This window comes from Gopherus evgoodei, chromosome 4 (assembly GCF_007399415.2).
Source record: "Gopherus evgoodei ecotype Sinaloan lineage chromosome 4, rGopEvg1_v1.p, whole genome shotgun sequence".
NCBI classification, from domain to species: domain Eukaryota; kingdom Metazoa; phylum Chordata; order Testudines; family Testudinidae; genus Gopherus; species Gopherus evgoodei.
Window position 1 is genome coordinate 117,762,944 of NC_044325.1, and position 25,249 is coordinate 117,788,192.

General features: G+C 44.0%; 1 protein-coding gene across 1 annotated transcript in view; it reads right to left on the reverse strand.

The window, feature by feature from the left end:
* Window positions 1–5,435: 5,435 nt before the first annotated feature.
* CHKA (choline kinase alpha) overlaps window positions 5,436–25,249 on the reverse strand; it is a 34,213-nt gene continuing 14,399 nt past the window's right edge. Inside the window, exons 3-12 of the mRNA XM_030560715.1 lie at window positions 22,324–22,377; window positions 19,125–19,238; window positions 18,388–18,521; window positions 17,908–18,012; window positions 17,429–17,487; window positions 16,978–17,065; window positions 8,938–9,046; window positions 8,234–8,340; window positions 7,607–7,688; window positions 5,436–6,819 (exon numbers count right to left, since the gene is read on the reverse strand). Coding sequence (XP_030416575.1) covers window positions 6,760–6,819; window positions 7,607–7,688; window positions 8,234–8,340; window positions 8,938–9,046; window positions 16,978–17,065; window positions 17,429–17,487; window positions 17,908–18,012; window positions 18,388–18,521; window positions 19,125–19,238; window positions 22,324–22,377 — 912 coding nt within the window. The 3' untranslated portion in view covers window positions 5,436–6,759. The remainder of the gene's footprint in view (window positions 6,820–7,606; window positions 7,689–8,233; window positions 8,341–8,937; window positions 9,047–16,977; window positions 17,066–17,428; window positions 17,488–17,907; window positions 18,013–18,387; window positions 18,522–19,124; window positions 19,239–22,323; window positions 22,378–25,249) is intronic.

The following is a 25,249-nucleotide window of genomic DNA, read 5'->3' on the forward strand; positions in this document are numbered from 1 at the left end:
TGGAATGGATATGAGCAAGCACTCGAAGAAGAAGGATGGTTTTGTTTGTGGTTAAGGGTGGAATCCACAAAGCTGTTTAGGAATCTAACCTCAGATTAAGGCACCTAACTTAACCTAGAGGTTCAGTCTAGTAGGGGCCCTCTGATCACATGTACTGGACTGGAGCCCGTCAAATGCTGGCTGGAGGAGGAGCCTACCTTGTAGCCCAATGGTTAGTACAATCACCTGGAAAGTAAGAGATTCAGGCTTAATCCCAAACCTTTTTGCCAGAGGGGTAAAAAGGACTGGAACAGGGGTCTCCCATCTCTCAAGAGCATGTGCTAATCACTGAGCTATGGGATATTCTGTTAGGGCATAGCCTCAGTGTCCCGTGTTGAAGATGTTGCACTCTGGATAACTAAAGAAAGAGTGACTGGAACAGGGGAATTTGACTTAGGGTCTCCTGCCTGCAGCAGGGTGCCCAAACCACAGGACTACAAAATCACTCCCACTGTCTCGCTCTGGCCCAGTCGCTCTTTATTTATCCAGAGAGCAAGGGCTTTATCAGGGGAGATTGAGGGAGGCCCCACATCAGAATAACCTATAGCCCAATGGTTAGAGATAGGTGCTCCCGGTTCAAATTCTCCCCCACTATCAGGGAGGGGGGAATTGAACCTGGGTCTCCCATATCCCAGGTGAGTGCTCCAACCACTGGGAAAAAAAGCAGAAGATGGACATTACTAACACATCTCCTCTGGCCATTTTGTATAGAGCAAGGGAGGTGCTGAAGTCAGGAGAAGGGTTCCTGGTCATGGATCACGAGCAGTGCTAGGCACTTCCCTGAAGTCTGGATTAAGGCACCTATCCCTGAGAGAAGGGTGGGGCTTAGCACTTTGGTGGCTCCCTACTTAGGGTGCTAGCTATGCAGATTGTAGTCTAAGTCACCTTCCTCTTAGCATATGTGCAATGTGCCTCAGGTGGCACGTGACCAGGATTCATCACTGAATTTGGTCTAAGGCACCTCTCTTTCCCCATTCATTGGATAATGAACCTAGGTGCCTAAATTGGTTTTGTGGATCAGTGTCATACCTGTCATTTTGTAGGTATCTAAAAGTTAGGTGCCATGATGCTCAGCGTTGCAATGCCTAAGTCCCTTTGTGGATTTGACTCTGAAGCACAAGAGCAGGACAAAGGAGATCTGCATTCAGTTACTTGCTCTGCCAGTGACTTCCTGTGAGACTGTAAGCAAGTCACTTATTCTCCCTGTTCCTCAGCTGTGAAATGGGGATTTATAATACTCCTTTTCTCCCACCCACCTTTTGTCTAGTTAGGCTGTGAACTCTTTGGGGAGGGGCAGTCTCTTCCTATGTGTTTGTGCAGCATCTAGCGCACTAGGGCTCAGCTCAGTTGAGTCCTCTAACAACCCAGTAGAAGTGCCCACATGCAAACAGGAGGGTGCTGGGGGCCAGGCTTTTTAAGTGAATGATCTTCAGTTATGGAGTTTACTATGCTCATGGGGTTGAGAGAGATCAAATTTACTGAATGCCTGGGCATGCTGCAAGGCCTATCACTCAAACTCTCCAAGGTGAGCAGGCTGGGTGCTTTGCTAGGGAGGTAATGGAAAGAGTCATAGGCATTGAGCCAATCATGATTTTAAATTGACTTGCACATGTATCTTGAGCTTTGCAACACACTTTAAAAATCCGAATAGGCACATAAATGCATCAAGGTGTAGTAGCTGATCCATTTTGATTGAGACTAGTGGATAAGGCTCACATAGATGGGAGAGGTTCTTTCCCTGTTTGTTTATGATAATGGAATCACAATTAATATTAGTCAGTGGGAGATACAGGTGCTCTCAAAATAAGAGCCATAATAAAGCCAGTTTCACATCTGGAGAAACAAGTAGGCAGCTGGCTACAGATCAGCTTTGTTGCTTGGACAGTTAGTCCAGTAGCTCCTTACTATTCTATGCCAGGGCCCTGTAAGTGCACTTCTGTATTTTATTTCAGTCTGGACCTATTACAGCTATTTATCCATCTCTGGTGAATGACTTCATTTATTGCTTCACATGGATTCAGTCTGGCATGACAGATGATCCCAACTGCATCCTGTAAACTATGGGAGCTGTCACACTGCTACTGCAATGATCTTTCAGGAGTTGAATCCCTGAAAGCCTTATTGTCTCTGTAAGGGAAAGCAACTAGTATCCCCCTCCGCCTTCCTGCTATGCTTCAGGAAGACTATATGGTCGGCCCAGCTGTATTGACTGACCGCTCCTGTCAAATCGTGGGGCCAGCTTTATTTTCACCTTTTTATAAATAGCTCTCTTGTGCTTGAGAAACAGCATCTCAGGCCCTGGCTTGTTGGAGAGGGAAAGACAGACAGTTACATCTACAGTTAGCTGCTGATCCTATGATTCTATTATTCCTGAAAAATTGTTGTGATTTTTTGTAGATTGAGGTCTTTGGATAGCACCCGACATCCCAGGTAAAACAGAGTCAACTCTACCCATCTCCTTCTGTTCTACACCCACAAGACTAGATTAACTGGTGTAAATGGATACAGCTTCATTAACCCAGCCCAGATTCATTTCACCAACTCATCTCTGAAAAATGATTGTAAAATGGTATTTCTGCCTTTTTTGCCCTGCTATGCTTTTCAGAGAAGTGAGCTTGGGCGAGAGAGAAGACACTATCCTGTCCTAATTGCCAGATCTACAGGCTCAGAGAATCAAACTGGGTGCTTTCCATTACATTATCACCAGTAATAAAGGACAAATTAGGGCTATGGAGACTACTGTGCAATAATTGCATTCTGGGGGTTTGTACAGCTATTACTGGCTGGAACTTACAGAGTTACATCCATCCCATTAAAGTGTGCTGGCTCAGCCAGGCTATTAGAAAGGAAAAGCAGCAGAAATGTTTGTCACGAAACTTGATGGATCTGATTCTGAACAGAGAAAGAGCTGATGGGTGTAGCAAGAAGGTACCATTTTTCATAGTCGTTTTCCAGACCACAGCCACACCTCAAGCTGCTTTCAAAGAGCATTTCCACAATACATGCAGGCGCATGCTAAACTTTCACCCCTTCATATCTTCAGTGTTGGGGAAGTGGGCTGGCTAAGGTGCTGTAAGTGATTACTAATCAATGGCTGTTTAGTGACCTCACTCCCACTGTTACAATTAACACTACTTGGTGCTTTGAACAGAGTGGCTAAGGGTTATGTGGGCACTGAACTTTAAATAGCTCCCCAGTTCCCATCCATAGCACCTTTTGTTAGGTGTTAGCACATTAATGGGGTTATATAGGGAAGATGTTCCTTTTGTGGCACATGTTCCATAAAAACAGAACAGTCATCTCCAAGGATCGTTAAATAAGCTGATGTATTTTTAAAACAAATTTAAAGTACACTTAGATGTGGACAAATTGGAGGACATCTAAAGAACAACAAAAATGAAAGTTTTGAAAACGTGACCTGTAAGGAAAGGTTAAAAAACTTGGCATATTTAGTCTTCAAATATATTAAGGGCAGTTATAAAAAGGACAGCAACCAATTATTCTCCATGGCCACTGAAAGGAGGACAAGCAGCAGAGAGATTTAGTTAGAGTTAGGTTTTCCTACTACCAAAGGATAGCTGGAAAACTTAAATACTAGAACAGGTTTCCAGGACAGGTTGTGGAATCCCCATCGCTGGAGGTTTTGAAGAACAGATTAGACAAACACCTGGTTTAGGTATACTTTGTCCTGTACCTGTAAAATGATGTTAAGCATGTTGCCTAAGTACACCATATTCTAAGGGAAGTGGAGACAAAACATTCAGTAACCCTTTCATGTAAAAAACCTCAAACTCACAAAGCTCAAGAGTTTAGATGACAAAAGCACCAGCAACACCCTAAAATTGTTTTTATGAAGACACAGGTCACAACCACAAGTCTCCCACTTCTGCCCACATTTCTGGTGAACTCCACCAGCATAAGCACTAAGAGTAGCTGCTAGGGTCTTTGTATTGTTGAAGTCTGATCACAGCAAGTCTAGATGAACTGTGGTCAAGAATGCCAGCAGCAAGTCTGCACTAGTGTTTCCACCAATGCTAATATAATATTTCCTGGAAATTACCAATGTAAACAAGACCTATGATTCGCTAAATCATTCAGTGACTCTGTTCTCCTAACTGCTGTGAACAAGAGCTGTTCAAGAAAAAAAGAAAAAAGTAAGCATGTCTTTACTGTTCCCATTGAAGTCCATGCCCAGAAAAGACAACAGTAAACATCTGAAAATCCTACATGAGTGTCTCCAATATACATTCATTAGAAAGGGTATGCACCTTGTATAAGAGCAGCAAATTTCCCCTCCTAGAAGCTACTTTTTTTTGGCAGAGAATTCTGTAGCATTCAGTGAACAACTAACACGCTGGAGTTAACTGTCCCACTCTCTGAAAAGTTAGCAATTATTAGATCCACCTAAATGCAGAGACAGACATGTGAAGCAATCCTAACTAATAAGATGCCACGGATGTACCTTTGCAATAGCACATTTCAGGTGCAGAGTAGGTATAGCATAGCTATCTCTGAAGGTTAGTTGGCATCTATGAAATGTGCTCCGTGCAACATGCATTGCATGGTAATTAGAAGAGTCTTCCTCTGACTGGCAAACTACCTCATTCCCATGTTTTAATTAAGAGTTCCATGCTGCAAATGTTACTGGTGGAGAGTTTACAAGCCCAGTAGCTCTGTCAAACTGAGCCCTTAATCTATTTAATGAGTTTGATTCTTTAGACCATGTACTGTTAAGTATCTGTAGTTAAAAATTGCAATTGCATTCTCCCAAAAGGACCTTTGTTTTTCCCTTCAGCAGAGTTTCAAGATTTGTTACTACTTAAGCGTTAAATTATAAATGTAGGAGAATGATCATGTCTCAATTTGTTTCACATAACATTTCTGCAGAAATGTTAGTTGTTTTCCACTTTGTAACATCTCCCCCTCTGATTCCTTGCTTTTTAGCTGCCTTTATGATTAACTTGTGTGACTAGTTAAAAAGTCAAGCTAGCTAACTTGAGTGGTACCTATTTTCTACTGAGGTTTGGGAGCATCATGTTCCACTTGCACATAGAAGGGCTGCCACAGAATAGACTGATTCACTGGACAATTTAAACCAGTCCGCCTTCATAGGCAGGTTGGAATCAAGTTAAGGCCTTCAAGGTGGATGTGATCTTAGATGATCTGCGACTGGCTATCAGCACTCATTCTTCATTGCTAAGATGTGAATATGATTTCTAAGGAGTAATGTCAGCTTCAATAACCACAACTATTGGATTAAAGGTGTTATAAATTAGAAGTATTTGCAAACTGACCCTCTAAAGAATCAGAAATGGCACATTGCTATATAGCATGACTTGTTCAAACACTGCACACTCCCCTCAAATGTTTTATACACCATCTTCCACACAAGCCTATACGGGAATACTTAAAAAAATTTATTGTAATATAATACAGTATGTCTTAGCAGAAAGCACGAACACAAATAAAACAATGGCCAAAGTAAAACAAGTTCCCAAAATCTAAAGATTTCTCCAGAGAACATTTACACATATGCTGTAGATTTCACAGATATATACATATTTCATCATCATGTTACTGTTTCCCACAATACACAACTTTACTGGACTGCTGGAACAAGATTGAAGTCAGAGGTTTAACAAGGAAAAAAAAAAAGCTACCTAGAAGCCAAAAATACACCTCAGTTGGTCAAAAAATGTGTCTCCCTGCCCTCACACTGAGGGAAAGGGGATTATCTTCTTATTTCCCTCATTCCCTCCACCCCAACACACCTTCCTTACAGACCTGTACTGTGGTAACACCCTTCAGTTCAAGGAGAAGGGCTGGCTTCAGCTGGGAGCATTGTTAATGCCAATCCAGTCATCGAGGGGTTGCTAGAGTAATTCAAGGCACTAATTCCAGTGCTGCCAGCCTGGAGAGTTTCATAAACAGCACATTGCAATACTGCTAGATAGCCAGGCTGATCAATAAAAGCATGTTCTTGGCGAAGGATGTGAAATGAATAGGTTAGTCATCCCAAATCTCTTCAGAATTTCCAGTTCAAGATTCATCTGTATTTCATTCTACAAAGACACATACATGACAACTACATTCATCCATATTTAGATAACACTTGACAGCAAATTGCTTTAATGTGTCCTTTAACCATTTTGCTGTATATAGCAGCAGCTTTCATGAGACAATGTTCAGGGGACACAATGAGGCTAATACAATTAACTCACAGTAAGGCCTTTCAGCCAGCTTCACAGTATAACAGTTGTCCTCCGACACAATTGATCTTCCCATTGACCAGTAGTGTCTACAATGTACTACCAACTACAAGTGTTCTCATCACAAATGTTCACCAGTATGTCAATAAAACCCCTAAAAACAAAAAAGTAAGTACCAACAGTAACACTGTTTGCTCTTGATGCATGTGGTATTCCACACTGAACTGTAAGCTTCCTCATAATATAAGATACCCTTTAGATTAAAAGGATTTCAAGATATTGCACTGCTGTATTATACTTTTGCTTCCCAATCTCATTCCAAAGATTTCTTATGAAACTGTAAACAAATAAACCAAGTGATTTTGTACAGTCTTCACAAATTGTATATCTGCATTCCAAAGAAACTGGAATCCACTGAAACCTTCATTATAGATACAGTAGCCTAAGCACAGTGGAAGTTCTGTCCAGCTGCTTTCTTTGTACAGTAACAGATTGTCCATTCTTCCAACATTCACTCTTCAAGTTTCCTCTTCTGGTCAAAGTATGCATCAAATCTTGACAGTGCATAGTCCTAAAATGAGAAATAATTTCCTGAGAAACAGTGTCAGCTGTGTGCTGCCATGATGTACATGCATTCTTGTCTGCAGTTTGGGAGACTATATAATATGAATATAGATAGAAATATTTGGATATTATCCTCCTGGCTTCACCTTCCAAGAGTATTTGGGGGCAAAGGAAGAGACCTTTTAAACAAGTTAAAGCATCATGTTAAAAGTCTAATTTCAGGTTTAGTAGCATTTCTGCATCCTATCTAACCCTTGGCTATTAGTTTCATGTCAGTTAAGTTTGTCTAGCAACAAAGCTATAGCACTATTCAAGTGTACTAAAACCTTTATCAGCAGTTTCCTCCCGTAAAGTAACTAGACAGTAATATCTTTACCATTCTTAGTCCCAGAGAGGAAGTCTTACTAGAGAAGTTTAAGAAAGCTATGGAAAAATTTGTTTTTCCTCCAAAACAAAACTAGTATTAAAACTAAAATCCACTGTTCATGTGTTAGTCAGGTACTGTGAAGGGCAGATGCTGCAACCCTTTCAACTACAGGAGAATACGTCTGGGAGTGTGAAAGAATCAGCTCACTGAGAGGTGAAAAATAATTACACTTCTGTTCACTATTGGACAGAGTATTAGCAAAAGTTATTGATATAACCACCTATAGCACGCGCGTGTGAGAGAGAAAAAGGTAAATTTCTTTTAAGGAAGCAATGCTGACTAAGATTACTAAATTACTCTTAAGGTGCATTAAGGTTTACTTTTAATTAAATGAAAGGTTAAGATTTTACTCTTTCAGAAAGCATACCATGTATCCAAACTCAATGGATGAAATCTTCGCTTGTATAATGGACCACAGGCCCCAGAGGAAGTGTGATGCCAGGGCAAACCTGCAAATTACAAAACAAAATGCTTGCTGAAAGACTTTCTAGTGTCCCACATTAACTGCATTATCTAGCCTACCTAGAGTCAAAATCAGTGCCAATTTTATTATTATAACTTGCTATCTTTTAGACGAGTCATATTACATTTGAGCATCCCAGAACAGAGTTTTTTCTTGCTCCAAGCAGTCATTATATGACATCAGTATCCCACTCACTAATCTCCAAGAAGCTTGGAAAACGTACCTTTATCTTAAGGTGGTTTTTCATAGCACAGCTTAGTTATTTGTACAGTGCCCTTAGTAACTTCTACAGCCTACTATTTGCATTGTGCCATAACAGTTTTGACATGGAACAAGGATTCATTTACAACCATTAGGGGGTTTGTTCTCATTTACCCTAGAAAAGCTATTTAAGACAAATTCTAACTAGACATTTCTCAGTGATACAAGAATGTGAATCCTATAAAGGCATCAAAATGCAAGTGTTATGCAGGTGGACTGTACACAGAATGCTAACACTGCACTATCACTACAGCAAATATAAATAGTTACCTATTGACTTCCATCAACATATCTTCTTCTGTTTTGGACTTGTCTTCATTACTTAGATTTTCAAATCCATTTTGGAATGCAGTCAGGTAACTGGAGATAAAATGAAGCTAAAGACAATAGTGATCATGAGAACACATCAGACAAGTCTTAGTCTCAAGAATGGTTAATATCATCATGCTAAATCTTTATGAAGACACTAAGAAGTTTAGTTTTTTCCAAGATTGAAAATTTGAGTATTGACTATTCTGGATCATTTCAAAACCTAAACACCAAAAGAAGAAGAATGCCACTGAGTAACAGATTAGGAATTCAGTATATAAAGACAATATCCCATTAGTTTTTACAGATGCCATTTTGATATTCTATCTAACCCTTTTGCTTTTGGTCTTAACCCACAGTTATTGAAACTAGTGGAACATCAAGACAAGCTTTGCATGTACATACGGGACCACAGTAAGTGTTTTACCTGAAAAGCTATTGGCAGCAATGGAAGTTTATCAGGGCTTTTTATTTTTTAAAAGCATTGTACACTAACATCACACTAAGTTTATGAAAGAATGACTACTACATCCAGTGACATAGTGAGAGGAATTTTGGTGGACAGGATGTATAGTAACAATTAAACCAGTAATTAGAAAGGACAGATCAGATTTGAAGCTTGTGGACACTGACATTTGCATGCAACTCTATTTTCATGCACCTACCTGTTGCATCCTTGTGGGATACTTCAAAAAACTGGCTTTGAAGAATGGGTATTTTGCATAAGTGTAGTCATACATCCATTCACAGAAGTGATTTGCAATGTCAAATCCTCTGAAAATTAACAGTTCAATAGTTAGGGCAGAGTTCAAGTTTCCAGAATATTTATGTATTTGTTCTTGTTTAAAATCAACGCAGTCCTGAAGTTTTAATATTATGAAGTATGATGAGAACATTTGCATGAAGTACTTTAAGTTCTACAAATAGGAGATCAGAATTGTCAGTAAAAACAAGTTCTTCTTCGAGTGATTGCTCATATCCATTCCAGTTAGGTGTACGCGCCGCGTGTGCACATTCGTCGGAAAACTTTTACCCTAGCAACTCAGTGGGCCGGCAGGTCGCCCCCTAGAGTGGCGCCACCATGGCGCTCCATATATACTCCTGCCGGCCCACCCGCTCCTCAGTTCCTTCTTACCGCCCGTGTCGGTCGTTGGAACAGTGGAGCGCGGCTTAGCTGACCTCCACTTCCCTAGCTACTCGTTTTCTCGTATATAATTATGCAGTTATAACACTTTTATATATATATTTGTATGGTTATACGTGTTTTCTTTGCTAACATGGTTAGTTTAGTTAGCGGGGTTCAGGAAGTAGCCCCTTCCATGAGCCCAGTGCCGGAGCCATGCCTGGCTCACCGGGTTTTAAAAGGGGCCCGGCTTGCCAGAAGCCGCGGCCGAAGAGAGATCTACATGACTCCTGTTTGAAGTGCCTCAGGGAATCACACTTGACAGATAAGTGCCCCATTTGCAAGGCTTTTAAGCCGAGAACAAAAAGGTGCGGGACTTTCACTTATCCCTCCACCTTGGGCGCCGAGCGATGTTCAAGCGGCGGGCAGAAGCGCCTCCTCGGCACCGGACCCCGCCGGTACCACCAAGGCCTTTCGGCACCGACCGTCGCCGGCACCGATGTCAACTGGCACCGCTCCCTTCTTCCGAGGTCGAGAGAGTCTACGATTCCTGCTGGTGCCTGGCGGCTCCCCGGCACGCGCCGTGGTTGAGCCCCCTGCTCCCGCTACTTCCGTGCCACCTGCATCGCAGCCAGAGAGCTCGCCTAAGTGGCGTTATCCGGCACCGTCACCTGCAGAGGCACCGATGACTTCGGCTCCGTCGATTCCAGTCCCCCAGGACCAGGGAATCCGGTGCCTGGCAGCTCCCCGGCTCGCGCCGTGGTAGAGCTTACTGCTCCTGCTGCTTCTGTGCCAGCTGCACCACAGCTAGACAGCTCGTCTAAGATGGCTCGCCCGGCACCGACGACGTCGGCACCGTCGATCCCGGTCCCACGAGGGCCGTAGAATCCGGTGCCTGACGGCTCCCCGGCACGCGCCGTGGTTGAGCGTATTGCTCCTGCTGCTTCCGTGCCAGCGGCACCGCAGCCAGAGAGCTCGTCTAAGTCGGATCGCCCGGCGCCGACACCTGCTACGGCACCGATGACGTCGTCACCGTCGATCCCGGTCCCACAAGGGCCGTAGAATCCGGTGCCTGACGGCTCCCCGGCACGCGCCGTGGTTGAGCGTATTGCTCCTGCTGCTTCCGTGCCAGCGGCACCGCAGCCAGAGGGCTCGTCTACGTCGGATCGCCCGGCACCGACACCTGCTGCGGCACTGATGGCGTCGGCACCGTCGATCCCGGTCCCACAAGGGCCGTAGAATCCGGTGCCTGACGGCTCCCCGGCACGTGCCGTGGTTGAGCGTATTGCTCCTGCTGCTTCCGTGCCAGCGGCACCGCAGCCAGAGGGCTCGTCTACGTCGGATCGCCCGGCACCGACACCTGCTGCGGCACCGATGGCGTCGGCACCGTCGATCCCGGTCCCACAAGGGCCGTAGAATCCGGTGCCTGACGGCTCCCCGGCACGCGCCGTGGTTGAGCGTATTGCTCCTGCTGCTTCCGTGCCAACGGCACCGCAGCCAGAGAGCTCGTCTACGTCGGATCGCCCGGCACCGACACCTGCTGCGGCACCGATGACGTCGGCACCGTCGATCCCGGTCCCGCAAGGGCCGTAGTATCCGGTGCCTGACGGCTCCCCGGCACGCGCCGTGGTCGAGCTAATGCTCCGGCTGCTTCCGTGCCAACGGCACCGCGGCCAGAGGGCTAGTCTAAGTCGGATCGCCCGGCACCGATGACGTCGGCACCGTCGATCCCGGTCCCGCAAGGGCCGTAGAATCCGGTGCCTGACGGCTCCCCGGCACGCGCCGTGGTTGAGCTCCTGCTCCGGCTGCTTCCATGCCAACCGAAGCCTCTGAGGCACCGACAACATCGGCACCGTCGATTCCAGTCCCACAAGGGCTATCGAATCCGGTGCCCGACGGCTCCCCGGCATGCGCCGTGGTTGAGCGTATTACTCCCGCTGCTTCAGTGCTGACGGCACCGCAGCCAGACAGCTTATCTAACTCGGTTCGCCCGGCACCGGCTCCTACCGAAGCTCTGATGACCTCGGTACCGTGGATCCCGGCCCCACGAGGGCCGTCGAATCCGGTGCCTGACAGCTCCCCAGTACGCACTGTGGTTGAGCCTGCTGTTCCCTGCACGCCGGAGATGTTACCAAGGGCGAGGGCTCTCAGTGCCATGACAGAGTCAGTGCTGCCTGACCCGGGCACCGCCGGTACGGGTAATACAGTCTCTTCAAGGGACTGTCCCCTGTCAGTACAGCAGAGCGGCACCGTTCATGATCACGGTCCCGCAGACACTCCAAGTCCTGTCGGCACGCCGGACACCACTGGCAGTCCCGGTGCTGTTTTCCTCGGTACTGGTCACACTCGCTGCACCGGTCGGTATCCCGTTCGCCGACCCGCTATCGGCACCGTTCCGACATCTGGCACCGGGGCAGGTACCTTGACTCCTGTAGCTCTTCTCCGAGCCTCGAGATCTCGGTCGACCTCCCAACACCGTTCTGGTTGCGGGTCTGGATCTCGTTCCAGGTACCGATACGCCTCCCGATGCCGGTCCCCGGTGCCGAGTTGGGCAAGGTCCGAGTGAGTCAGAGACTCGGCCCGTGCCTTCTTTTAGTACCTCCATGGCCGTCCGGACATGCATCCGTGTCAGCCCATATGCGCAGATTTTATGCTCAGGACCACGATCCTGATATGATGGCCAGCGGGCACCAGCCCCGAAGCAGAAAGAGCCTTGGCGAATGCAAGGTGTACTCTGCAGGGGCCCTGCACCTCTGGGTAGCAAAGCAACAAGCCTTGCTTAGCTGCGATAATTATAGCACCTGGGTGGAGGAGTTTCTCCCTCGAACCTCCCACCTGGAGTTCGCTGCCGTCTTGGAGGACGGGGGAAAGAATTTACCCTTTGTTGGTAAAGGCATCTTCGCGGCAGAGACAGCCCCAGACTGCGAAGCCTGCTGGACAATAGGGTCCTAATGCGTCTCAGCATGTATACGCCAGCGACCAAGCGCAGGCCTTTATGGCCCCAGCCGCCATACTCTGTGCCTAGCCAGAGGCAGAACTCTGGAAAACGGCAAGGCCAAGGTGGTCGCAGACAAACGTCAGGCCCCCTAAAAAGCCAAAGTCAAGGTCCCTCGCAATTACCACTGGGACCAAAGACGGACCTTCCAAGGTTCGCCGGAGGGCGGTGTACCAGTCGCAGGACGGGATCCTGATCCCGCTTTCTCCTGGCATGGCCCCAGTTACTTTTAGATCGCTGGGTCCTGCGCACGATGGAGCATAGGTACCACCTTTAAATTGCTCCAGCCCTGTCCCCCTTCAGCGGACGAAAGGGGCTAGGGGTTTTACTCCCGTTATGCCCTAGTCCCCCACTCGAACACAGGTCTCAGACCTCCCTGGTCCTGCATGGACTCAACCGGTTTGGGATAAGGTTGAAGTTCTGCATGGTATCCCTGGGAACCATTATTCCATCCTTGCCTCCTGGGGGCTACTATGCCGCCCTGGATAGGAAGGACGCGTACTTTCGCAATGCCATCTTCCCTCCGCACGGGAGATGCCTCCGCTTTATAGCCAGCGGTGAATACTCCCGGTTTACGGCCATAGTCGCCGCCTACCGTAGCTATGTCGGATATGCGTTTTTCCGTATTGGGACGATTCGCTTCTCCGACGAGACTCTGAGACACAAACCACTCAGCCCGTGGGCATCGTCACGGTCTTATTCACAGATCAAGGCCTGATGATTACTATAGAGCAATCCACTCTGGTTCCCACGCAGAGGTTGGGCTTCCTAGGGGCTCTCTTGGTCTCCTACCTAGCCGGAGCCTGCTTATCACAACTGCGGTTTTAGGCGATGGCAACAATCATCTGAGGTCTGAAGGCTTCCCAACGACCTCAGCTTGTTCTTGTCTCAGTCTCCTGGGTCCATGGTTGCCCACAAGTTTGTAACCAAACACGCCAAGCTCCGCCTCCGTCCTCTCCAAGTCCGGCCCACCTCGGTGTACCACAGGGAGCCAGTGGTCATGGTAGTCACCGTTCCCTCGGACGCCTTAGGCTCCCTAGAGTGGTGGCTAACTCCCTCCTTGGTGTGGACAGGGATGCGGTTTCATCCGCCCCAGCCCTCACTGCCCCTGACGGCGGACGCATCATCTCTCTGCTCGAGTGCTCATGGTCACCTCCGAGCTTAAGGCCTTCGGTCTTCTAGGGAGCTGGCATTCCTCATTAATGCCCCAAAAATGAGAGTAGTCCGCCTGGCATGCCAGGGGTCCCAGCGGCAGCTGCGAGGCCGTTGTATCTCGGTGTTTACAGCCAACACAATGGCCAGGTGCTTCATAAGTATTCAGGGGGGACATAGTCCTTCCCCCTTTTTTGTCAGGAGGCCATCCATTTCCGGGTCTTTTGCATGGCCCACTCGATGGAGCTGGCGACGTCCTTTCTCCCAGGCGTTCGGAACGTCTTAACTCTTTGACTCAGCAGGTTTTTCCTGTCTTACGAGTGATCACTCTGCCCCATGTGAGGCGTCCCGCTTTCCGGAAGTGGAGATGGTTCCTCACACAGACCTGTTCGCTCACCGCGAGAGCAGGAAATGCCAGGTGTTCTGCTCCTTCCAAGGTCTCTCCTCGGAATCGATCTTGGACGCATTCCTGATGCCGTGGAACGGCCAACTGCATTATGCCTCCCCACTGTTCCCACTGGTTCGTTACGTCCTGCTCAAACTCCGCAGGGGCAGAGCGTGCATCATCATGATCACTCCAGAGTGGTCCAGGCAGCACTGACATACCACGTTGCTCGGCCTGTCAGCCCAGACCTCATCACTCAGGGCAATGACAGGCTTCGTCACTCGGACCTGCAGCCTCTTCGCCTCACGGTGGCTCCTGCGTACCTGAGTCGGGGTGACAGGCAGCCTTCCACCTGGTCAACATACCGAGCCAGGTGGAGGCGTTTCCTTTACAGCTGCAGTACGCTCGATCTTGCTCCTGCTGAGGTCTCGATCCCCTCTATTTGGCCTGCCTCTGGCCTTCAGCGGCAGGATCTGGCGGTATCATCGCTGAGGATACTCTCAGTGGCCTTCCCTACCTTCCAGCAGGCTAAGATGGACGTTCAGTGTCCCACGCTCTATGGGTTCGAGGTCCCTCAGGGGCTTGGAGCGCTTGCACCCTCGGGTGCACCGCCCAGCCCCGCCCTGGGACCTCAACCTAGTCTTGACCAGACGGGTCTCTGAGATCAGAGCTCTTACGAAGGTTCCACAAAGACAAGGTGCAGTTATGACCGCACCCGGCTTTCCTCCCTAAGGTGTTTTGGCCTTTCATGTTACCCACAGCTCAACGCAATGGGCATAACCGTTGCACTCCTTGGACATCTGTGGAGTGCTCGCATTATATTGTGCTGACAGAATCATTTCCTAAGGTGCCCCGGCAGCGGGCCAAAGGGAGGGCTTGCTTGTTTTCCTCTCAGAGGATCTCATCTTGGGTGATGGCGGACATCCCCACTTGTTATGATTTGGCTCATATTTCCCCAAGCCACATCACCGTGCATTCTACCAGGGCTCAGGCTTCATCTGCCGCCTTGCTGGCTCGTGTTTTTACCCACGAGACCTGTCGCGAAGCTCAATTGGTCCTCGGTCCTTACCTTTGCTTCGCAGTATGCCCTGGTTCAGCAGTCAAGAGAGGCTGTAGCCTCTGGCTCGGCAGTTTTATTCTGCCACATTTCACTCCGACCCCACCGCCTTTGTAAGGCTTGGGATTCACCTAACTGGAATGGATATGAGCAATCACTCGAAGAAGAAAAGACGGTTACTCACCTTTGTAACTGTTCTTCGAGATGTGTTGCTCATATCCATTCCGCACCCGCCCTCCTTCCCCACTGTCGGAGTAGCCGGCAAGAAGGAACTGAGGAGCGGGTAGGCCGGCAGGAGTATATATGGAGCGCCATGGTGGCGCCACTCTAGGGGGCGACCTGCCGGCCCACTGAGTTGCTAGGGTAAAAGTTTTCCGACGAATGTGCACGCGCGGCGCGTACACCTAACTGGAATGGATATGAGCAACACATCTCGAAGAACAACAGTTACAAAGGTGAGTAACCGTCTTTTTATTGATGAAAACACAAAAAGCAAATAGCACAAGATGCATCAACAACTTTAGCTTTTTTAAAAAAGCTAGCAGTAAAACCAGTGTCCTTATTGTCCATGCAGAAGAACTTGCTACTGCTGTTTGTGTGGAGTACATCAGCAATACTAGAATCTGTGACCTGAACTCAAAAACCAACGGTCCAATATATTGAAGAACTGAGAACTATTTGCTAACATTTTTATGGAAAGCAGGAGGTAATTTAGATCACAAGTCATTTATTAATACTGTAAAAACCCACTTCTATAAGTGGCTAATACTCCACTGGCATTGAGTTCAATTAAGTTTGTTGTGATAAGGTTTAATGGAGTAGTACACTTAGAGAATACTTTTCAACTTGGCAAAAACTGATATATGGCATTACTAAGACTAAATCAGAAGATGCTGAATGAAGAGGGCATTTGAGTAGTCCTGTAACATCCCGATAGATAATCCTTGCACATATGTCGGAAGGAAAGAGGTTAACCAAAAGGATTGAAAGGAAAGCAATGTGGGGAGTTACAGATGCATGAAGTAGCAAGAGCCTTATGTTTAGAGAAAATTGCTGAATTAGTTAATTTCACAGATTTTCATGTACAGGAAATGGAAGCTTGTGCTGCACTTGGATACATTCAGAAAACCAGTAACTCATGCATTTTTCTTAAATACAGTAGGTGGTCACAGGTGAGAAAGTTATTTGAAGTTGCCTCAGAAAAGAGAGTCACAAAAGGGATCATCTTCCTGTGCTAGAACAAGGTTGCTGCAACAACTGATTTCAGAAGAAAGCAGCAAACTACAGTGCTAGGAAAAGGTTTTGGTAAAAATAGCGAGGACAGTGGAAGTGTTCACAAGCCATCTCTAGCAGAATTTTTAAGGTATGCAGTAAAGATTTCAGACACATTACTTAGATGTTACACTAATGATCACATCTTTCTGATTAATAGAGAGATCTCTTGCATTTTCTAAAGAGATTTTATATTCACTTTTCTGCCCCATTTATGGAAAACACAACCCAGTCATGTCTAGGAGGCATGCTATCACAGGCCAAATATCTGAACTGAACTGCAGCAGTCTAGCTTTTCAGACTTCTGCAGATGAATTAGCTTTCAGATACACTGATTAAGGCACCTGTGAGCCTGCCAATTTGGCCTTTGCTCAGAGTTTTTTTCAGAGACTTAAGGTCAGAAGGGACCATTATGGTCATCTAGTCTGACCTCCTTCAGAATGCAGGCCACAGAATTTCAGCCACCCACTCCAGGAACAAACCCCTAACCTATGTCTGAGTTACTGAAGTCCTCAAATCTTGGTTTAAAGACCTCAAGGTGCAGAGAATCCTCCGGCAAGTGACACTTGCAGTTTTGGTTAATCAAAGGCAGGACACAGAATGTAATACAGAAAAGTACAACTCATTGGAAGAGATTAGATTTAGCAAAGTCTTATTAGCATTTCCTTTACTGTAATTTAAAGACATGCCAACCATGAAAATCTTGTTTAGAACAATTTACCTGTAATTATAGCTGCTGTATTCAAAGTCAATAAGCATTAGCTTTTGTTTTTCAGAATCCTCTCTGCCTTCCAAGAGCAAGACGTTACCTGAAGAGTTTTGAGAAAACACAAAGATGTAGTGAGCAGAATCACTCGAGTTGTTTTGATAAAAACCTCAGACAATACTTCTATTATAAAAAGTTTTCAAAAAGCTTTGCTCAAGGATCCTGGCATTCCTTTTGACAAAACAGGAAAGGAACATGCGAAGGCATCGGGATACCTATATTTAATTTGTAACAAGCTTGTCAACCCCCTCCCTCAACTCAACCCATCATAATCCAAGCTGTCAGTTCACAGGATTGAGTAGATATATAGCCCAAAATAGCATTAGTAGAAGCCAAGCAAGAAATAATCAAAGGCTGCTCTTAGCACTGCAGTATTAACCTAGTTGCCAAAGTAGTGCCATCCTACCTTCTTGGCAGTCATTGTGGCAAAAAACAACTGGTGATGAAGTAGCTTCAAGCATAGATCTGAAAAACAAGAGCAAAGGGCCAATAAAGAGCTAAGACACAAAAGTTTAGACCCAGCTAAAATGTAAAACTTGTTTTTGTTGCATGAACTCCCGGTTTTGTAGTATTCCTGACAAAAAAGTTACATTTTAATGCTGCGTGCAGGCTGAGAATTTAAGTGCACAGAAATCAGGACACTCAGAGGTAGGGCTCTACTACAACCAATTCAGCACATTATTACTGGATGCACCATTGTACCCGTTTGTAAGCATTACAAACAAGGGACAGTCGTGGAGGCTGTGGGAACCGTATCAGTTTGACCTGTAAATGTAAGTTTATTGAATTCAGAGAACTATACTAATACATTATCGTTACATATACAAAACACTCTGGCAATTCATATGTTAATGTAAAATAGTGGCAAAGAAGCTAAAATGTTACCTTAGGCTTTTCATTTCCTGCGGAAGATTGTAACTGAGAATTTTGTTCAATTTTCTAATCCGGGATTCTCTGGTAAATTTAATCCTCAATACTTGGTGTAGATACCTACCCAAAAAATAAAGTTAATTGTAAAACAGTGTACCAAGTTTGAGTACAATTAATATTCCAAGGCTAGAATGCCAATTATATTACAGTTGAGATCTTTTAGCTTTTTCTTTAGTTTAATCTTAAAATATTATTTACACACACACTTTCAAAATCAAGACACACCAAACTGAAACTTCTGGAAAGAAGTTAAGCCTTCTTGACTCCCCCAGATAAAGCTGTTTAGAGACAGCAAGCCTTCATCCTTACAACACACCTGCCAGTTTACAGAAGAGACCTTCTAGAATAGCAAGATTTCTACCCATTAAGATTGTCATTGGGCGCTGTCTCCCCCACCCGTTTTATAAAATTTACAATAGAAGTGAGAAGACTTACTTTTCCATTGTCCCAAAAAGCCATTTAGGTTCTTTATTAAATGGCATTTTCATACCATGAAATCTGGCCATTTTCTCAGCTATTTCTGCAGATATATCAGGTAAGCCTAATTCTTCAGTGTCTAACTTTCTGCTCTGTAACAAAATAAAGCACACTTGAAAGAGTTAAGGACAGAGAAACATTAATATCACTCAATAGCTTTGAAGTAACAGAATCAAACTTCAAATTGTTTCATGAAGGTTCAGCACAATTATGATTGGGAAGAAATTTAAGTTAGGTGGATTATCTATTAAGTATTCATTCATTTGGTAGCCTCTGATCTTCTGTCCTATAAGATCAGAGGGTCAAGTCCCACCTGAAATCTTATACTCTTGGACAAGAGTCCAGGGGGTACATTAAGTATGTCATTGAAGAGAACAAAAACAAATTTGTGCCTTTTTTTGATTGTTAACAGAATGGCTGCTCTCAAGCTTGTTTCACTCCTTATTTATTATGATCCAATGTAAAACTACAGCGGGAAAAGAAATTTAGAGAGACATCTTCCGTCCCCCCAAGGGAGATTATAATTAGAGTCAGGAAGTCTAGTTATAGCAACAAATTAAGGCTAACAATTATAAGTGCCACATATTTCATTCCCACATCCCTGCTTTTGTATACAGTCCAAAGACACTCTGGTCATGTTCAATTACAACATCTTACAGCTACTAGCCTGTTGACTAATCATGAATGTGACTCACTGGAATGAATTCCTCTAATCGGCCTTGTGGAAAGATTCCATACAGCTTCGGGCCAAGATTTCTCTCTGCAAGAATGGCAAACATAACACTCTCCAGTACCATGGCTTCTGCACCCTGCATAAAATTAAGGTAACAGAAGTTTACACAAGAGTTAAAGTTTATTATGTTTAAGAGCAAGGCTCCTAAAGTTTGTTCAGGATTAGTTTTTAAATAACTTCTACTGAGACTAGCTGATGTAGGTTTTTCTTTTTTTAAAATTACTAAAGAAAAAAAGGTTGCTCAATACAAGAAGTTTTAGTATGAAAGCCATGCAGCATTACAGCTTCAGGAGGAAACTTTAGTGAGTGAAATTATGAGGCCCATTGGTGCCTACTGGCAAAGTGTTCACTGTTCTTCACAAGAAACTCCTGTCAGACTTGAACTCACTACACCCTGAATACCACTTTCATGGGTATTTATCCATGAAGGGTAGCAAGAGGTTTCTACTAAAAGCTTATCAATTGTCAATCATTGCAAGATGCGTACATGATTAATATTTAAAGGAACAATATAATTATATTGAGAAAAAGACTCACTCATGTGTAATTGTAATGTTTCTTTGAGATGTGGATGCAGATATGTATTCCACTCAGGTATGAGCACACCCAATGCACTGATGCAAAGCCAGAGAACTTTGTCTAGCAGTACTCCTAGGGAGCAGTGATCATGCCCTTGTCAAAGCCCCTCCCATGGCTATATATAAGAGCAGCACCACCCCAGCCTCCCTCAACTTCTTTGCATGAGAGTCCCAGGCTGGAGACTCAAATACAGAGGGCAAGGAAGACAGGTCATGGAATACATATCTGCAATATCTCAAAGAACAGTTACAATACAGGTAACAGTCTTCTTTGAATGGCTGCAGATGTGTATTCCACTCAGGTGACTCACATGCAGTAATCATAGGAGGCGGGGCTTGGAATTTATTTAAATAGAGACTGCAAAACTGCTTTCCAAACTTTGCATCAGGCCTTAATGCCGTGGCGATAGCATAATGTCTAATGAAGGTATGCATGGAAGACCATGTTGCAGTTCTGGAAATTTTCCACTGTAGAGACACTGCTAAGAAACACAACAGATGTTGCTTGAATGCTTATCCAATGAACTCACAATGACTGTGGGAGTGTCATCTGAGTCATCTGCTTTGTTGGTGGGGCAGCACAATGGTCTATGCAAAAGCATGATCCACTTGCTTCTCATGCATCAGAAGTCCCAGGCTTTCTTGAAAATTTGGAATGAGCAAGTCAGTCATAAGGGGGTGGAATTTCACATACTCTACAAAGCACTCTTAAATGATGGCTTCCCCATTTGCCCTAACCAGCATTAAGCTGCAACGACAGCCAAATTGTGGAAGACAGAAATAAGGGTGTCCACAAACTACATACTTATCAAATTCACTAAATTGTTCTAATAGTACTAGAAAGAAAACTAGGAACAACTTATGTATTCCTATGGAAGGTATCTGCCCCTTTACTAAAAAGTATGTTGTGAGACCAATGATGTGGCAAGAATCTAAGAAGCCCCAAGACTCTAATCCAAAGCATTCACAAGGATTTGAATGTAAGCAAAATAAATCTGATCATCATTAGTGAAAACTGCATTTATTACATCACAATATGCACATTGTTTTATTGCTAGACTAAAAATCACATTAAGAACAAGGACTAGCCTGCTTTAGAACAAAATTCTAGGACAAGTTCTGGAAGATTGCATTAGAGATAGGATAACTGTTAAGCTAGGTCAGTGTGGTTCTTCTATGGACCTTCAAAAACAGGGTGGCTGATGAATCTTTGCTTCTCTACCTTTAATAGGCTTAATCCACTTGGATTGTTTGGAATTAGTGAGTAAAAAGGCACACTTGAAAAATCTGGTCACATTACCATACAGATTGATATTTACCATGCCTTACTATTTATCTATGCTGAAATTTTTCCAGGTCTAATGCTGCAGTTTAAACCTAGAGGCAAGCTTATCTCAAATCTGATTAAGTGGCCCTTTAGAAACTGCCATATTACTAGGTTAATGATCTACCCAAGTGCCTTTGGAAAAAAAAGATTCTGTATTGTATTTTAGGCAGCATAAAATGACCTGTTAATTTTTAGCCTGCAGACATAAAAGTGGCCCTACTGGGTCAGGCCAAATGTCCATCTAGCCCAGTATCCTGTCTTCTGACAGTAGACAGTGCCAGGTGCCCAAGAGGAATGTCCTGGAGCCAATTCTGTGGCCTTTATGCCAGAAGACTAAATCCACAATCATATCAAATACCCAGAATAGACATTTTGTCAGAGCACACAAATGCAGAGAGTAGAAATTCTGGAGTCCTCTATACAGTGCTGCATGGATTGCATCAGAGAGCTATTGACACTTATCTTCTGCCTTGGTCTCTTATGTGGAACCACCAAAGCAGGTGCCTAAATGCAAAAAGATAACCAACCACTAGAAGACATGCCAAGTGCTGGAGGCAAAATACTTAAGAATTTACAAGTTTCAAATGGAATGGTTGGAAGGCAAGGGGGTATGAGAAAAGGTGGTGGTATTTTTGCATTAGAGCAGAATTTACAAGTTTCCTTTCCTATCCAACCACGGTCAAGAAGAAAGTGACTGAGGGTAGCAGATGGATGTTGAACCATGTGCTCTGCAAGCCAAGAAGTGCATGTTCTACTGCTCCTTACTCAGGACAAAAGGACTGCCTGGGGAGTTATATCAGTCTGGTACCAAGGAGTTAAGAATTAGAAATGAAAATCCTGCACAAATGGTATCTTTTATGTAAAAAAGTAAATCATTTTAAACATTTTAGAGGATTAGCCTAAATGCAAGAAATATTTTGACAACTGAGACAATGTGTAGGACTTAGTATTATTCAAGTCACAAATCTCTTTGGCATGCAGACGGAAAATTGAGTCCAAGTTCTAGATTTTAACCAAATACACTGGAAGGATGAAGGAAAGAAGATTGGGAAAGGCAGCAAATAGCTGAATTACCTCCATTTTTTGTAGATCAGTGGCTCAAAGAAAGGGAGACAATTCCAAGAGCAACAGTGGTCATACATACCCATGTTGAGACAGGCTATTAGATTGTCTGGAATGATGAGCACACAGGAGACAGAAATGTGCTCCTATTTTCACCTCTATGGAATGCAAAACTAACCAGAAGTATTACTTACCTGTAAGTCATTTTCCTTCTGAGCCTGTCCTGATCCTCCTTTATTACAGGACCTCTATGAATGAGAAAAATTAAATAGTGAGAAGATGAAAGCCAACATAAAATTAGCAACCACCAGAATAAAGGGAGTAAATAAAACCAGCTACACAGTTAACTATTTAAATCTCCACTGACTTAATCAGTGATATCTACAACACTAGTCTCCAACATCTGACCACACCGCTCTTATCTAACTGCATACAGTAGTTCATTCCAAAGCTTTCAAAAGGATGTGCCATTGAGATCAAACCACTCCCATAATATATTGGAAGTCAAATATTTTCCAATATTTCAGACAGAATTTTGATTTGTTACTGAAAGTTTAGAAGATCTTTTTAAATGTTAAAAATGTTAAGTTCTTATTGAAATGTACTCTTAACTTTTACTTACGGGAGGGATGTTTTTTCCAAAGTGAACAGTGAAGGCATTTAGGCCAGATCTACCATACAAACTTACACTGGTATAACTACATTGCTCAGTACTTTGAAAAATCCACACCCAAGTGATGCAGTTATACTAACCTAACCCCTGCTATAGACAGGGCTAGGTCAACGGAAGTGCTTCTCACATCAGCATAACTACTGCCTCTTGCAGAGCTGGATTAACTATAGGAAGAAGCTCTCCTGTCAGCATAGTAGCATCTTCACTAAAACGATACAGCAGCACTGGTATAGTTGTGCCGCTGCAGCTTTTAAAATATAAACCTATCCTTAGATACATCATAGCCAGATTAAACACAAGTCTGAAGAGAGAAGTACTGGCAGAGTGACAATAGAAAGCTTGCAGAGTACCTGTTTTGCTAGATCTAGATCACCTTTTAGCTTTCAGGAATACTAAACTTGACAAAGTTTAATCACTAAGCTCTACTATATGTGTATGCTATTCGTTACAAGTACTGTAGTTCTTGTAAAACTAGGACTTAAATTTTCGAACAAGTTTTGTGCATATATGTGGAGGACATGCATAAGATGCCTCAATGAAATTGAATACAAGCAAACAACCAGTCCCATGCGTAATGCATTATGCTATGTTTGTTAATAGCCATCATAAAGCAATTTCAAAACATTAACAAGTCATGCCCTCAGCAGCTGAACCCTCAGTGGCACATGCTTTTAATAAAGTTGCACATTTAAAATGCAAATAGGAATAAAAACCATAGTCTCTTAAGGGTTTGAAGGTAAGGCAACAAGTAAGCAAATATTTGCTTAGTTCTATTCAGCATTTTGTGTGTGGCTGCTATTGATGTTGCAATTCTGCTGCAACATTGCTGTTTGGGTATTTAAACCACACTAAGTGTGAAGGCCCATAAAGGAAGCCTCCATCTCATGATCGGAATAGAAACATCTCATTCATGGAACCATGAGTATACCTTTCTGTTCCAGAGCTCTAACAACATATCCGTACCAAGGGTGTAAGTGTGGACTGCCAAATACAAGTTAAGCATCACCATCTGTCCTAAGTACCACACAGCAAACTAAGGATTTACACAAACTATACAGCTACAGTATTTAGTTCAAAAGTTACAGCGAGGATGTAGTTGATATAATCAAGAATCTGTCAGAAAGTACTTCCTATTCCACTAAGGTACTAAGCTCCTAGCAGACAACAATATGAAGGCTACTAAATTAGTATATATTCCTTCCAATGAAGTTAATTAGTCTTAAAACACCCACTGAGCCTAATGTGTAATTAAGCAATAATGTTAGGCCTTGTACAAAAGGACTCCTCTGAAAAGTGTCCCTTATGTCAATACCACTATTGCATCTTACTGAATATTCTTGGAACAGCCGCCAAAGGGTTACTCACCATCCAGGAGTCTTTCCTTCTTCGTGATGCTCCTAGATTGGTTCAGTTTATCAGAAGTTAAGAGGATTAGATGGCTTTTTCCAAGACCTGAATAGGTATCACTTCAATTTATTTGGTTCATACCAGTATCAAGAGACTGGTCAGTACTCTTGTATGAGTATTCTTCAGATTGGTGCCTGAGAATCTTAAATGGCATCTACTGTACTATATCTTTAGGAGAAAGTAATGATGGCTATGTACTGCAGATTCATCAGAAAAATGAGACTTCTGCAGCATTCCTTCTTTTTGGTTACCTCAGCACAGAATGTTGTCCAATCAAGGCAGAAGATGGAATGTGGAAAAGTTATAAAATTAATGGTTTGCAGTTATGAACAGAGGGTTAGAATTGAGTAGTACACAGGTGCAAATTAGATAAAGCTCCTGTTATAGTCTCTCAAGGAAGATCTTTAACTAGTGAACACTTTTGGACTGAGCTTTTTGTGAGATATTAGAGGTTAAGAAAAAAATCTCATTAGTTGAAATCGGGAAGTCACCTGTAAGAATGTTTGAGGCACACTATTTTCTTGCACCACCAGTCAGAGAATAGACAGTGCATGCAATTCTCCTACTCTTGAGTAAACAGACATCAAGAATGCAGTTTTCCCACAACAGAGCTCACTTCACAAGCTCTCAGAAGCTCAAGTGCAACTCTAGTTTTTAGAAGAGCCAATGCTATTGATCTTATGTTTGCTTTAAGAGCAATGGAGATTTTTAGAAGTGATGAACTATTTGAAGTAGAGAACCAGGATTAGCTCCCAAGATTTCTGTAGGGAAATATTTTAACTGTAAAGCACATAAATGTTCTGAAATCCATTTTAATGTGGTGGTGGGCCATTCCTTAAAGTAGGACTGTATACTAGCTTTCTTGTTATTGCAGAAAGGAAAGGAGTTTGCTTATGAAGCAGATTAAAAGTAAACCTAATAAATTCCAGGTTACTAGGTGCCAGTGAGGACAACTATTTAATACTAAGATGCAGGGGGGAGGAGAAGTGGGGGTAGAAAAGTTGCTGCAAGTCTTCAGAGCTAGTAGCCAAAGGTGATTC